The 14,458-nt window shown below is 37.9% G+C and overlaps 1 protein-coding gene across 1 annotated transcript in view; it reads left to right on the plus strand.

Moving 5' to 3' along the window:
- Positions 1-14,458, plus strand: part of focad (focadhesin) — a 54,789-nt gene that overhangs the window by 27,313 nt on the left and 13,018 nt on the right. The window contains exons 15-26 of the mRNA XM_060874299.1: positions 1,976-2,102; positions 3,920-4,054; positions 4,173-4,223; positions 4,349-4,432; positions 4,525-4,657; positions 9,181-9,369; positions 9,608-9,729; positions 11,255-11,347; positions 12,158-12,246; positions 13,207-13,248; positions 13,583-13,691; positions 13,913-14,029. Of these exons, the coding sequence (XP_060730282.1) occupies positions 1,976-2,102; positions 3,920-4,054; positions 4,173-4,223; positions 4,349-4,432; positions 4,525-4,657; positions 9,181-9,369; positions 9,608-9,729; positions 11,255-11,347; positions 12,158-12,246; positions 13,207-13,248; positions 13,583-13,691; positions 13,913-14,029 (1,291 nt within the window). The remainder of the gene's footprint in view (positions 1-1,975; positions 2,103-3,919; positions 4,055-4,172; positions 4,224-4,348; positions 4,433-4,524; positions 4,658-9,180; positions 9,370-9,607; positions 9,730-11,254; positions 11,348-12,157; positions 12,247-13,206; positions 13,249-13,582; positions 13,692-13,912; positions 14,030-14,458) is intronic.

The raw sequence follows: 14,458 nt of genomic DNA on the forward strand, positions 1-14,458 counted from the left end.
CATGAGACACCTGAGGTATTAAGCCTGGAAAGAGAATTGCAGGACAAAGTGAAATAAATGTATTTGATGTACTTTGTCTCACTGCCACGGGCCAACACCATTTAATCAAATCTGCTTGAATCCATATGTATTCATTTATGTTCAAGTCTTTGTGGCGCATTTAATATAATCAGTGTCTGCTGGATGACTGTTTAAGTAGATGTCTATTGCTTTGCAGTTCTTTTTTGATTGTAAAGTCAGTGGACTATAGTATTTAGGGCTGTTTCGTTCATCATATATTATGAATTATGAGTCAAGAGGGAAAAATATCTTTTGGCAAATCTGTAAATCACAGGTTGTGCTGGCGGTGTATATTGTATGTCAGCAGTGTATTGCTCTGTTTTTACATGATCACTAGGCTTGTTGTGTATGAGTCTTAGCCAAAACTTACTGATGCACTGTTGGCATCGTGGCACAGTTTGCAAATGCAAATGAAATGTTGGTGGTTGACTCATCGGACATTCAAGGGCAGATTCTTAAGACGTGAGAGAATAAGGCACATCTAATGAAATCTTTTTATTCTAATCTATGTAATGCTAAATCATTCTGTGGTAGTAACTGACTTATGAAATATGACTAATTAATGATTAGCTGTCTACAAATGTCTCCAGTTCCTGGAGTAGCGTTCAGATCGGTGTTGTTTTTATTCCGTAACACATCAGATTCTGTTGATAAAATGGTGTTAACTAGGTGATTATCTGAGTCTTGTGAACTTTCAGGACTTTATTTGATCACTTCATACCTCTGTACATTCCACAAACACAAGAAGATTTAAGGCGTATAATTAACTGTGCAAAAGACACAAATTCTTAATACACAACAAGGCCTTTGGATTTGTGCATTTGAGGTGTATCAAGGTTTTGGTGATGTGTGCAGTGCTTTTATTCCTTTAATCATAAAATTCGGCAAGTTCTCTTAAGTTACAACATAAAATACTTATATTTTATATTTTACCCATAATGCTTATTGGGTAATCATCCAGTAGGGTCATTTGGAAACCTGTAGTGGAAATGCTGTGGTCTTCTCATGCAGTGGTGTTCTTCATGATCAAGGTAAATAGGGATAAGATAACATTACTGATGCTGACTCTTAGATCTGGCAGGAAATCCTTTTAGAAAGAATAACACACATGGGCAGGTAGTTACTACTAGTCTGTTACTACTTGTACCCGTTAAGAAGCAGTTCCAGCCAATCAGGATGTCTGCTCGACTGCATCTGATAACACTTTATTGATTCCAAGAAATTTGAGCATTCCAGCAGCAACAGGACAAGAAGCAAAATAAAAGTAGTATGATGGAAAGAGATTGTCATCTCTAAATTGCTTGTGGTTTGTAAGTGTGATGTGAGTTGTGCTCTGTGGTGAGTTGCCACTTCACCTAGGGTGTGTCCCCCACCTTGTGCCCCAAGTCCCCCTGGATAGACTTCAGGCTCTGTATATGGTAGGCACTAAAGGAAATAAATGTAATAATCAGTAAACCTATACAGTATGAATAATATACCTCTATAGCTATGCTAAGGCGCAAGAAGAACATTGAGCTGTTATGTAGTTCTATATTATGTTATAGTTGTGTATACAGTATTATCCATAGATGAGATATTTATCCATAGATGATGGTAGTCGGTATGGTAATAAAGGGACCATATTCAGAATAGCAGCAGTCTGGATGACTCTAGCATGGCTCAGAGTAGAATAACGCTATAATGTTCCTCTTTACCATTAATGCATGTATAAAAACATCTGATGCTATAAGACATTATGATTTTTTCAACAGTGGACTGTAAATGAACAGTTGTCTTTATTTAACACACTGAAACTATAGTTTTTTGTTATGACTTGGGTAAAGATTAGAATGCAAATGTTTACAATGAACCTATAGACGTTGCTGTATATCTGTTACCTACACGTTGTATTTATTTTTTTTCTTTGTTCCATTAGACCATACCAACACGGAGGAGACATGTTGGCAGCCATCACAGACATGCTGACTCAGTGCTCCCTGAAGGACCAGGCCACTCCAGCAGCACTGGCGCTGCAGGGCCTCCACGAGCTGTGCAGAGCTGAGGTTGGAAATCCAGCTGCTATCCTACATAAGTTATACTTCTGGTTTAACAGCTAACCTTAGACAACTCGCATCAGGAGGCTTTGGTCAGCAAATACTGTCCAGAATAAGGGCTAAAACATGGTGAGGCAGCTTTCAGTTATTATGCTGAACTCAGCTGGAACAAAGTCCCAGAAGACATCTCTCACACACACACACACACACACACACACACACACACACACACACACACACACAAACACACAAACACAGCATTCTAAATTCTTTCAAGTATAAAGTTGTGCTATATAAATGAAGATCTTTGCTGCCCTTGAGTAAAACTGAACACAACTTTTAATGAGAAGTTCAGGGGTAAATTCAGCCAGTGAACCAGCCAGTGGTATAGGAATAAGACCAGTGTCGTCATCTTGGTTGCCTGGAAACCGATTAGGCTAAAAAGTGGTACCTGTAGTAATGTAACAAATAGTGATCTAGCTTGATGTAAAAGCAGTAAGTGCATTAATGAATATTTTACTCATCTTTGTACTTAATGAAGATCATCTCTTATAATATCACTTAATGTACTGTACTGATATCAGAATATCCTTGTACTGTAAGTCCATTACCTTCCATATGATGTTAATAACAGCCTTCCATATGCCTGTGCAAAAACAGCCTATAAACATAGATGTGTGTTGAAAACATCTGATGAAAAATAGCCTATAAACAGCATTGATATTAATGGTGCTGTAAACGTGTGTGTGTGTGTGTGTGTGTGTGTGTGTGTGTGTGTGTGTGTGTGAGTGATAGTTAGATTAGATAAATCTAGTTATGGGTGCTAAGGAGTCTGATGGCTTGAGCAAAGAAATTGTCACATAGTCTGCTTTTGAGAGCCCAAATGTTTCAGTAAAAATGGCCAGTTAATCATTTATACTAATTAATCTGATTAGTAAAAATACATCTGCTCAGCCACATGCTTCCTGAGATGATGTTTGTCAGTATTCAGAAGTTGTTGTTTTTTTTTATAGTTAAGGTGCAGTGCACCAGTGTGAAGTGCATTATTATACATACAAAATCGAAGTCGGAATATTTTTCTATTGAGAGAAAAAAATGCTCTGACACATAATCCGCTTATCATCACCTGGGATTGTGATTTGTCCACACATGCTGAAATGTTTTACTCTGCACTATATCTTGTAGTTAAAACTGCCATTTCCAGGAGAGGATTTATGCATTTATGTTCAAGGTCCTTTGTTGGGAGTGATTCTCTACTGCTACACTATATAGCTTAATGTTTATGGAAACCAGACCGTTACATTTATATGTGCTTGTTGATCTTCCACTTCCACTCCTCTGGGAAAGTTCAGTCAGTTTACAAGAGCATTAATGAGGTCAGGTTCTGATGTTGTGTGAGGAGGTCTGGCCTATGGTCAGTGTTCCACTCCATTCCAAACATGATCACTGGGGTTGAGGTCAGGGCTGTGTGCAGGACACTCGAGTTCTACCAAGGTTTATAAACAATAGAACACTACGTCTTCATGGAGCACATTGTGCACAGGGACATACTGGAACAGGTTTGGTCCTCTTAGTTCCACTGAAGGGAAGTCTTAATACCATAGCATACAAAGAAATTTAAGACAATTGTGTGCTTCCAACTTTATGGTAACAGTTTAGGGAAGAATCACTGTGATAATCAGGTGTCCACATACTTTTGGTCATATTGGAAATATTAATCACATATGTAACATGAAACGTTTAGGTGTGAAGTGTATTGTCTTTTACTGCATAAATTATACCCTTATTATTCACTGTGCTACTTCTGTTTTGGTGGCGTAATCCAGGTGGTTGATTTAGGCTCCACGTGGAAGGCGCTTTCTCCCAAACTGAGCTGTGAGACGAGGCCTCTGGTGTTAAAGGCCGTAGCTGAGCTTCTCTCACTGGTTCCCTCGCTGCACGTCAAAACAGAGCAATATGAGGTCAGGCTGCTTTTTTCTTACTTTAGCAATCTTTTAGATCCGTGTGTACTTTACTGTGTAATTCCGTGCTGCAGCACAGTGAAAATGGTCTCGATGTTTGTTCAATTGCGTTCTCTAGAATTTTAAAAAAGAAGTGGTCAGTGTTCTGTGGAGCTACACTCTGAGTCAGGTATGAGTCAGTATATTTCTGTTTTGTAGATATATAATAAAATAATTCTCTAGTATTCTTTAAAACATTAAATTAATTGTGTGGTGTTTAAAATAGCTACTGCTTGTATTGGGTACCTTTTTCAGGATGCAGAGGTTGCTAGCAGTGGCTACAGAGCCCTGTCTGAATTCCCAGAATCCTCTCATTCCATCTTACACCTTCCTGAGCAAGTACGTTCTTACTTACCAAATTTACAGCTTTAGGGCATTAGGGTAGTATAGGTTTTATACGTTCATCACGTTTTATTTGGTTAAACTCACAGGCCAGACCAGAAGAGAAGCAGCCATGTGATCAGGATGAAGTTGAGGAGGAGAATGAGAATGAAGAAGACCTCACAGTTCCAGGCTCTTCATACATTAAGCTTGTTGGTCTCACACTACGCCCAGTTTTACCAGGTATGATATCTTTTGCAAGCTCTGTAATCCAGATCGTACTGTATTATTACTTAAAGAAGTTCACAAGGTTGGTTTGAAGCATTTTCACACACAGTTTGTTTGCAGTAAAATCTGAGTTTGATTTTTCCATTTTTCACTCCAGGATAGGTCAGTAGTTCGGTAGCAATAGCAATACTGGACACTTCATATTGGTTCTCCTCAAGAATTTTAACTAATATTTAATATTAATCTTAATCTGTTTCAGTGGAGGGGGCACGGTGGCTTAGTGGTTAGCACGTTCGCCTCACACCTCCACGGTTGGGGGTTCGATTCCCGCCTCCGCCTTGTGTGTGTGGAGTTTGCATGTTCTCCCCATGCCTCGGGGGTTTCCTCTGGGTACTCCGGTTTCCTCCCCCGGTCCAAAGACATGCATGGTAGGTTGATTGGCATCTCTGGAAAATTGTCCCTAGTGTGTGATTGCGTGAGTGAATGAGAGTGTGTGTGCCGTGATGGGTTGGCACTCCGTCCAGGGTGTATCCTGCCTTGATGCCCTATGACGCCTGAGATAGTTCGGATAAGTGGTAGAAAATGCATGAATGAATGAATGAATGAATGTTTCAGTAGAGTAAGTATTAGGAATAACATGGCACTACTAGCATTATATTAACATGAAGTTTATATACAATTGTAATCAGTTGACATGATTTGAGTTTAACTTGAGGACACATCTTTTTACAAATGTTTGTGTGCATTATTTGACTCCCAAACGGCAAACAGATGCTCCACCAAGTACTGAGTTTGGGAGTCAAATAATGCACATAGACATTTGAAAAAAGATGTTCTTTGCCCATTCTTCTTGTTCAAAAGCTTAAAGATCATGAGGTTTTATGGCTTTAATGCTGCAAATGCTTTCTTTAAATCATACGAAAGAGCTTGATGAAAATTTGGGCTTTCCTTTATAGCCAGGCAGGTTTGCCACTTCAGTTCAGTGCTCCCATTGATTAGTCCTTATTTATTTGCCAAACCATTCAACTGATAAAGACTTAAAGCAAAACATAAATCTGCGGAAGCATGATAAATTCTTATACTGTTTTTGGGGTTTGAGTATTTGTGATTGACACTGCAACACACACAAGAATATATATATATATATTATAGATCATCATGGATACAATTTATGTAGCCATTTATGTTGCTCTTTGGAATTGGAAAGCTTTTACTCTCCACTTGTATACTTAAACCTACAGATTGCAGTTAAATACCAGTTCAGCCACTTTGCGTTATATAATTTATGCTGTTAGCTGGAGTAAACCCACACCGGCATACACTAGGGTTTATGTACATGTACATTTCTGCATTTCTCTCTCTCTCTCTCTCGCTCTCTCTATCTCTCTCTCTCTCTCTCTTTCTTCTTTCTCTCTCCACCTTTTTGATATTCTGTTGGCCATCTGCTTAAACAGTTTTGAAGCCATTTCTAGGAAAAGGACAGTGGCCACACCTTACTGTTTTGTATGGCCTAGAAATAAATGCATGTTGTTCCAGCAGAAGAGATTATCAACATGATATATTACATGACCATAAGTTTGCAGACAACAGATCCATCACACCCATATGATGTGTGCCTTCACCAAAGTTGTAAAGCACACAATTGTCAAGATTGTCTTTGCAAACTGTTACATTAAGATTTCTCTTCATTAGAACTAAGAGGTCCAGACGTGTTCTAGTATAATACAACAACATGAGTACCATTGAAAACATCATTTGCCAAAGTTGGTGTGGAATAATTTGGGTGTCCTGCACAAGTCCTGACCTCAACCCCACTGAATACTTTTTGGATGAATTGGAACATTGACTGCACCTCTGACCTCCTCAACCAAATTCTACAACCTGACTCACTAATACCTTTTGGCTGATTGAACATAAATCCTAACAACCATGCTCAAAAATCTGGTGGAAAGTCTTCCCAGAAGAATGGAGGTTAATTTAACAGCAAACACAAACACTTGGTCATATATATTGTGTATAAATGGTCCTAACTGAATTAAAAATAGGATATGTTAAAACCAACAACAGACATCGTAGGTGTGTGTGTGTGCTTTATTTAGGAAATAGCTTTGATGTTGTGTATTTTTAGATATCATTAGCATTTATAAACTTCTTAATCTGCAAAAAAACTCTCAGATTTTATTCCCCTTAATAAAAGCCCGGAGAAAAATCTCACATATCCTATATAAAGAGAAATAAAGCTTATGAGAGCATACAGGAGAGCTTGCAGGGCTACTGAAACAACAACAATCCGTCATCTCACTTTTTATCAGATGATAGGAAATACTCTGTGAACATATCAGTTGGCATATGTCTCTGAGGATAATTCTAACATCTATAGTCATAATATGGATATTGCAGAGCTTTGGTAACTACCTCATTCTATTGCTATGTTATTTTTCTTCTTAGCTGTACATATTCTTGCTATTTATTAAAATGTGACATATTGCATGTTTATGAAACACATTGCACCTTGCCTGAGATCTTGTCTCTCCCTGTATAGTTTGGTTATACACTAAAACTGACTAACAAACATCTGTTTCCTTAAAATGCTCAATGTTGATGAGGTATTTCTTTTATGTGGTAGTCAGAAATAGGAATAATTCAAGTAAAGTGAAACATAAAAGATTTGTCGCATTATATTACTTGAGGGTCAGCTGAAAATTCGTATTAATTCTGAATGAACACTTCATTTTGTAATCAAGCTGTGATTTATATTCGTTTGGCGTACCAATATTTGTCACATAACAAGTGCGGAGACCTGAATACACACTGGAACTAACGATTTCAAATCTTTATATAGCTGAAAAGGTGAAAATGTTTAATAGTTTAATGTGAAATAGTTTCATTAGAAAAAAGTAAATGTTTCACGTCTTTGCTATTGGTACAGTGTATATCCGCAATCTCCAAAAGATTTAAAAAAAAGTTAATGTGTTTTAATGTTAAATGTGTAGCATTCAAACAACTATATTGACTACATTTCTTTCGTATTAACTACATAGGACAGGACTACTTTACTAAGTAAGCTGGTCAAGCTGAAAATCCCTTTAGCTTGAATGGATAAGAAAGCCATGGTTAAGGTGGTTATGGTTCTGCTCTAGTGACCGGAACACTGTGAGACTGACAGAGGGTCAGTATTGGGGCCCATGAGCAAGACCCTTAACCATGAGTTGATCAGCTTGGATTGAATTCTGCCTCACTTGGCATAGGATGGGGGGATCTACCGTATAGGGAAATAAACATGGTGTGTTTTATTAAAAAATTTACTTGAATACATTAACACTTTTGACCAGTACACTGGTGTGCAAATTAACTTTTCAGTATAAACAAATTATATTTTTATTGCTGCAAGTCTTGTATAAAATAAATCAGGGCACTGATTATATGAATTTTATATCTAATGTTTTCACCTCTGTTGAGAACTTTACACAGAATTTTAGATATTTATGAACAAGCACTTGAGGCATCACAGCGACCAGAAATGAATTTGATATCAGCATTTACTTTGAAGATTTGTGTTTAAAGAAAAAAAAAAAAAAAACTAAACATTTTTGGAACTTTTTATGAATATATTGCCCATAGTAGGCTAAGTAAAAACAAGAAATATTTAAAAGTCTACAAATTCCTAAAGCCCTTGGTGGTTCCTTTTATATGAGTCATTAATCACCACTGTACAAAACAGGCCAAATTCTGTTTTTAGCTTCTGGTAAAAAGTCGAAACGTAGGCTAATGTTCCTGAATTCACCTGATAGTCCGATACTAAGGATCTTGAAAACATCCTAAACAATCAGTCCTTTTTAGACCCATTTAGAAGTGCATTCTACATGTCACCTGTGCTGACATGTTAATGATGATGCCTCGAAATTTTCTTTTATGCTACAATAAGATTTGTGGAATGATTGATTGCTGGAAAATACACTGACGCAATTTCATTTCCTGATTTAATGAATAGGTATGGTTTTAAATAAACCACTAACCTCTGTCACAATTTGTAATGTTTACTGAGTATTTAGAGGAGGGAAAAAAAAAACACTTTGCTTTTACTCTAAAAACCAGTGAAGAAAGTCTTCAGCGTTTACTCTCTCTCTGAAAAGAGTGTGATTGCTGTACGCCAGTGAGGTCACATTCCCCCTTGTCAGTGAGTAATTCCCTCTATACCACATGTTCATTCACCCAATAACAGTCTTTTTGTTTTCCACTTTAATTCCAAACATCTTATGGTGAGCTTAGGGTTCAGCGTCTGACACCACAGACATGCAAGAACAGGATAAGATCTGGCAGCAAAGAGACAGGAAAAATCTGATCATGTCCGGAGAGAGAGTGTGTGAGATATGTAAGAATGCACTGAGTAGACAAGAATGAAGAGAATTTTCAAACGACTTTGGATTATTTTTAATTTTAATCGGTTAGCCTGCTTTTTCTGCAACTATATATTTACTTATCTGTAAAATAAATACCACTTTTTATGAATATTAATTTAACAACTCCTACATCAACAGCGCTCGAGACCTTCCTAACAGCTCTCATAAGACAAGAAATGAGCCATATACCCCGCGGAGTGTACCATTTAGCCCTGAGAGGTGGAAACTTGCGCTCTGACCAAGGCAAAACTGTTGCTGGAGTCCCTGCCTTCATGCTGAAAACGTATGAGAAGAACAAGCAGCCAGGTCTGAAACCTGGTCTTGCAGGTACGGCTACTGATATTTGGATATATCATATCGTATATAAAAGAAAAGCTCACACTGATAATAGTGTGGGGGAAAAAAATCCCAAAAGTTGAAATAATAGTCATAGATATGTTCCTTGATCATTTACTAGCAGATCTAATCTCTAAACACAGTGGTCTTTAAATGAGATGTTACTATATCATGAGAACAACAGGCTTCCACAGACCATTAAGCAGTAATGACTATTTTTTTGTTTCAGCCGGTTTGCTGCTCTGTTACGACCTCCCTGTCCAAACTGACAGAGACGGACGACCAATTACCCGCTTTATGGTCAGCAGAGGGCGGGGCTTCCAGCAGATGTTAACTACCCTCATCCATGAGGTAGAACACCTGTTGCTTTATAAAATAAAAGATACACTGCAGATGTCAGACAATAATGAATACTGCAACATTTATGACATACGATATAACATAATATGAAAACTTTCTCAAGTCAAGAACCTTTTATTGTATTTTTAACCATATATAGCTGAAGCAGCACATGGTGAAATTAAACATTTCTCCAGGACCATGATGTTACATAGATCAACACAGAGCTACAGATTTAAAGTACATTGTCCTAGCCACATAAAGTGCATCGTGTGCAAGACAAAGGAAAACAATACAAAACATTACAGGACAAATACACAAAATAGCGCTGACCAGTGTACATACTGAATATTATACAGTACAATGTGCAAACATAGAGGATTCTAAACTAAGGGGGTTCTAGTAAAAATATATACACTTGTATAATAGCAGAAGTTGGATGAGGTTTTGAAATGTGGTGTGTGGTTCTGGTCCTGCATTTAGTACCATTTTACAGCAGTTTGTGACTTTCACTAGCTTAGATTCAATTCAATAAATATATAAATTGTACAAATCAAATGCTAAAAAAAATTGTTGTATTCCATATTTATTACACTTTTTATAATTCTGAAATCTAATTGGCCAGATGGTGTTGATTTAATTTTCTGTAACATGATTATAATAATAATAATAAACCTTCTTAATAATCCTTTTGCTTCTATAGGCTTCAGTGCTTCTTTTATTCAGGTTGAGTCACAGCAGCATCTTTTTTCTTGATGCTTCAGGGAGCTCCAACTCATCCAATAAAAGCTAAATTTCACATTATTGTTCAGGTTGAAATTTAAACTATCGTCTAATAAGAAAACTAAGAAAAGTAGAGAAACGGGTCTTTTTCCAGCCTTTACCTGCACAGTTTTGATGAACCTGTGCCCACTGTAGCCTCAAATTTCAGTTTCTTGGCAGGCGGGAGTGAAACTGGATGTGATCTTCTGTTGTACAGTAGCTCATCCAGCTTAACTGTTGGTATGATGCTTTACTGCATCCCTTGGTTATGAGTAATGAGTGGGTTATTTAAGTTACTGTAACCTTACTGTAAGTGCAAAACAGGCTGTTTCACTCAGATCTCTCTCTCTCTTTCTCTCTCATCAACATGATGTTCAAACTCTACCTGACAGGAGATCAGTAGTTTTTAAAGTACTCAAACCAGCCTGCCTGACACCAACAGCCATGCCACAGTCAACGTGACATCTGAAGCTATTGACCTGTATTGTTCTATAGCAACATGATTGGCTGACTGGATAATTGCATGTATGTGTAGGTGTTGAGGTGTTCCTATTAAAATGGCTGGTGAGCATATGTCACATGTTTATTTACTAATTTTACATTCCATTTACTCTATGAATAGAGTCAGTCCTATAAGCCGGTAACTTATTGAGCACTGTTTCCAAAATGTCTCAGGTGTACCTGGTAAATGTGAGCTCTGTAATATAAGGTAAAACTGTAATTTTATCCCATATCTCTTCATGTCAGTCATCTCCCTTCTTTCCGTCTCTTTTAGGTGAACATCCAGCCTTCAGAGTGGCACCGCTCCCTTCTCCTGCCTCAGGCATGGCGTGGCTTTATGAGCCGGGCATACCATGCTGTGCTACAGGTGTGTGTGTGTGTGTGTGTGTGTGGATTATATATATATATATATATATAAAATGGGAGAGAGAGAGAGATATTGTTTGTGTTGTGTTTGGACCTCTTTAAGTCGATCACTCAGTACCCCATCAATCACTTTCCTAAACACACATCAACTACAACATCAAAGAAGCAAACACAGCTGAAAGCTGAGCATACATCCAATTGCATTTAATTACTACTCAGTGTCATCAGGAAGAGGAAAGCTTTCAGTGCACCAGTGCAGACATGAAAAGCGTTTTCAATCGAAGTGAAATACCTACAGATCCTCTATTTTTAAACATTTGTTTTCAGACATGGGGTTGTCATGAAAGACCACAGTCATATACTAATACTGCAAATGTTACGGTAAAATTCACTTTTTCTTAGCAGCTTATCTCAGAAGGTTTTTAAACCTGGTGTATTAATTATTTTGAGAGTAGAAGCCCCAGGGTTTGGATTTACAAAGCATCTCAGATTAGCTATCTTGCTTGAGGATTTTTAAGCACACATAAGTGCTGCTGTCTTATGCACTTTTTAAAACCCCATCTGCTGCTTTATAGACTCTACTTGAGCTATAAGCTTTGTAGCTCATAATATTGTGCACCCATCTGCTTGCTGATTGCCAGCTAGACAAGGAGACAGGGCTTCTAATGGCTCACTCTGCAATGCTTGAGAAGCACTTATTCCATGTGTTAAGCTTGTAGTCAACATCTTACATCAGGGCAATTAATGAGTTTGTTGTTTGCAAAGGATTCAATGTTTGTTGTGGTGATTACTAAGATTGCTGCTCTCTTAGGGGCGTAAGGCCGAGCTGGAGATGCTGCAAAAGCAAGAGAAAGAGAGTCCAGAGGAGCTGCAGTATAAACAGCACTGTGCCTGGCTATGGTGAGTCTGTGATTGTGCAACACACACACACACACACACACACACAAATCATGAATGACTTACTTTCTCCATGCCAACTTCATTCATTACAATCCATTATTCCTAACATTAAGCCTTCTCATCCTTACCTCAATTATTCAGAGCTTTCTGGAACTTGTAAAAACATACAAGAATCTACAATGAATGATTGAGCTGTACCTGCTGTTGCCATGCTAAAAGCAATAATGAATGAATTCTTAATATTTTTTATTACAGTCATAATTGCTGATTTCTGTTACCTCTATTTAAGAGTTTACATTTTAAAGATGTTTTCACACATTTTAAAAAGCAAACTATATCAACCTAAAGAAGTCTATCCTACAAACACATAATATATTTGCTTTCTCTCCATGCTTATATCTCTTTGTGCTATCAGATGTCAACAATGTTCTTTCAGCCATGCAATCTGGCAAACAGTTTCAGATTGTTTCCTTCAGAACAAACCCCACTGGTTGGATACATGCATGTTATGGAAATTTGAAGAGAAAAAAAATCTAATCCAGCTAACCTAAAATCAGCTAACCTAAAATTAATCCATTGAAGGATGTGTTTCATAAATTGTTTATGACATTTAAGTTCACATAACATTGGAGATTTGTGGGTTCTTTAATTTTATTTATGTATAGCATTATGAATTTCTTTACTGTCTGTAGCTATTAGACAATATTAGGCTATTGGTCACTGGACTAGATCTGGCTCCAAAGACAGAGGTGCCTAATGAAGAATGGCTTAGGGTGTGGAGTAATGGGGATTTGTAGATAAGAAGGGTGGAGGAGGAGAAAATGTTAGTGGTGTATTGAAGTAGTGTGCAGTGGTGTGTTACCTTGACTCTTAAATCATTGCCTGTAGGGATGAAAGCTTGACCCGTGTGTCTACATTGTGCAGTGAATCAGCTCTCCTTTGCTCTCTCCCTCTCTTCAGGGTCAGGGACCAGCTGACTGATGTGGTGAAGGCTGCAGCCAAGTGAGTAACAGAGGCTAATGCTGTCCTTCCCCCTTTTATTAACTTCTCTCTCTAAGCCTCATTTGCTGCCTGTGTCTTAGTCCTAAGCTACCCCATGCACAAATGAAACCAACTTTTAGCCTAAGTAGGGATTTTAATATTGAATTCTCATTAGTGAGTCAGAAGAGTCAGTCTAAAATAAAAAAAAAACCTGCATGCTGTATAAGTAGCGAATGTGCACTGGCTCAGGAGAAAATTCAGTAGCAGAACAAAGGCAAATTGCTATATCCTTAGTGATTAGACATAAAGTCATAGTTAGTCAGGGACAGTAAACTACATTACTTATGTGTTTCAGGGACAGTCCAGTTGTCCAGGGCAACTGCATCCTTGCTTTAAGTGGTCTCGCTGTTGTTCTGAGCCGCCACGAAAGCAGCCTTCCTGCCCAGAGTGATGGACAAGTTAAGGTAAGGACACACTGTGAATACTGCTTCTTTCTTCGTTCATCAAGCAAGAGGTGGGATTACACATTGGATAGAACAGCAAGATAAACATTTTATTCCAACATCATTTACTCTATGATTTTTTATTTATTTCTGAGTTTGTTTATAAGGTTGTATGTTCATAAACCAGTCAAAAGAACTTATTTACTATTACATAGTGACGCTAGTGACTTTTGTTTCTGCAGGTTGGCCCAGAGATCCTACCCAGTGCCCACTGGCTGTCAATGGTGATTGACACTCTCCTTAGCATCGTGAGCAGCAGCAGTCGGCCCAAAGGACAAGTTTTCCCCTGGTTTGTTCATGTAAGTATTGCACCAATACTAAATATACCAATTAACCACTCGTCAACTTTCCCAAAAGGAAAACCATACTTTAATACGAATCAGCCCATTGTTGGTGTTTCTCTGCCCCACCTGTTTGTCATATGCACCAGAGATATAATGAATTCAGTTCTTTTTTCTTCTGTTCAGAAAAGGTTGTGTCTTTTATAGACTATAGTGTTGCTCAGGCTGAGAGCATGTTTTACAATCTGTATTCAGTTCAAGGTGATATCCGAGGAAACAAACAACGTGTACAACTAAGAGCTTTATCCAGATCAGGGACACAAAGAGCATATCTGGGGAAAACTGGGCATGATGTGTAAATAAAGACCCTGGATGGGATCACTGTCTACTGCAGTGCAGCTTACAAACGTATTCACACATATTGGGAATTATTTGTAGTCAGTCCAC

This window comes from Tachysurus vachellii, chromosome 7 (assembly GCF_030014155.1).
Source record: "Tachysurus vachellii isolate PV-2020 chromosome 7, HZAU_Pvac_v1, whole genome shotgun sequence".
Classification (NCBI taxonomy): domain Eukaryota; kingdom Metazoa; phylum Chordata; class Actinopteri; order Siluriformes; family Bagridae; genus Tachysurus; species Tachysurus vachellii.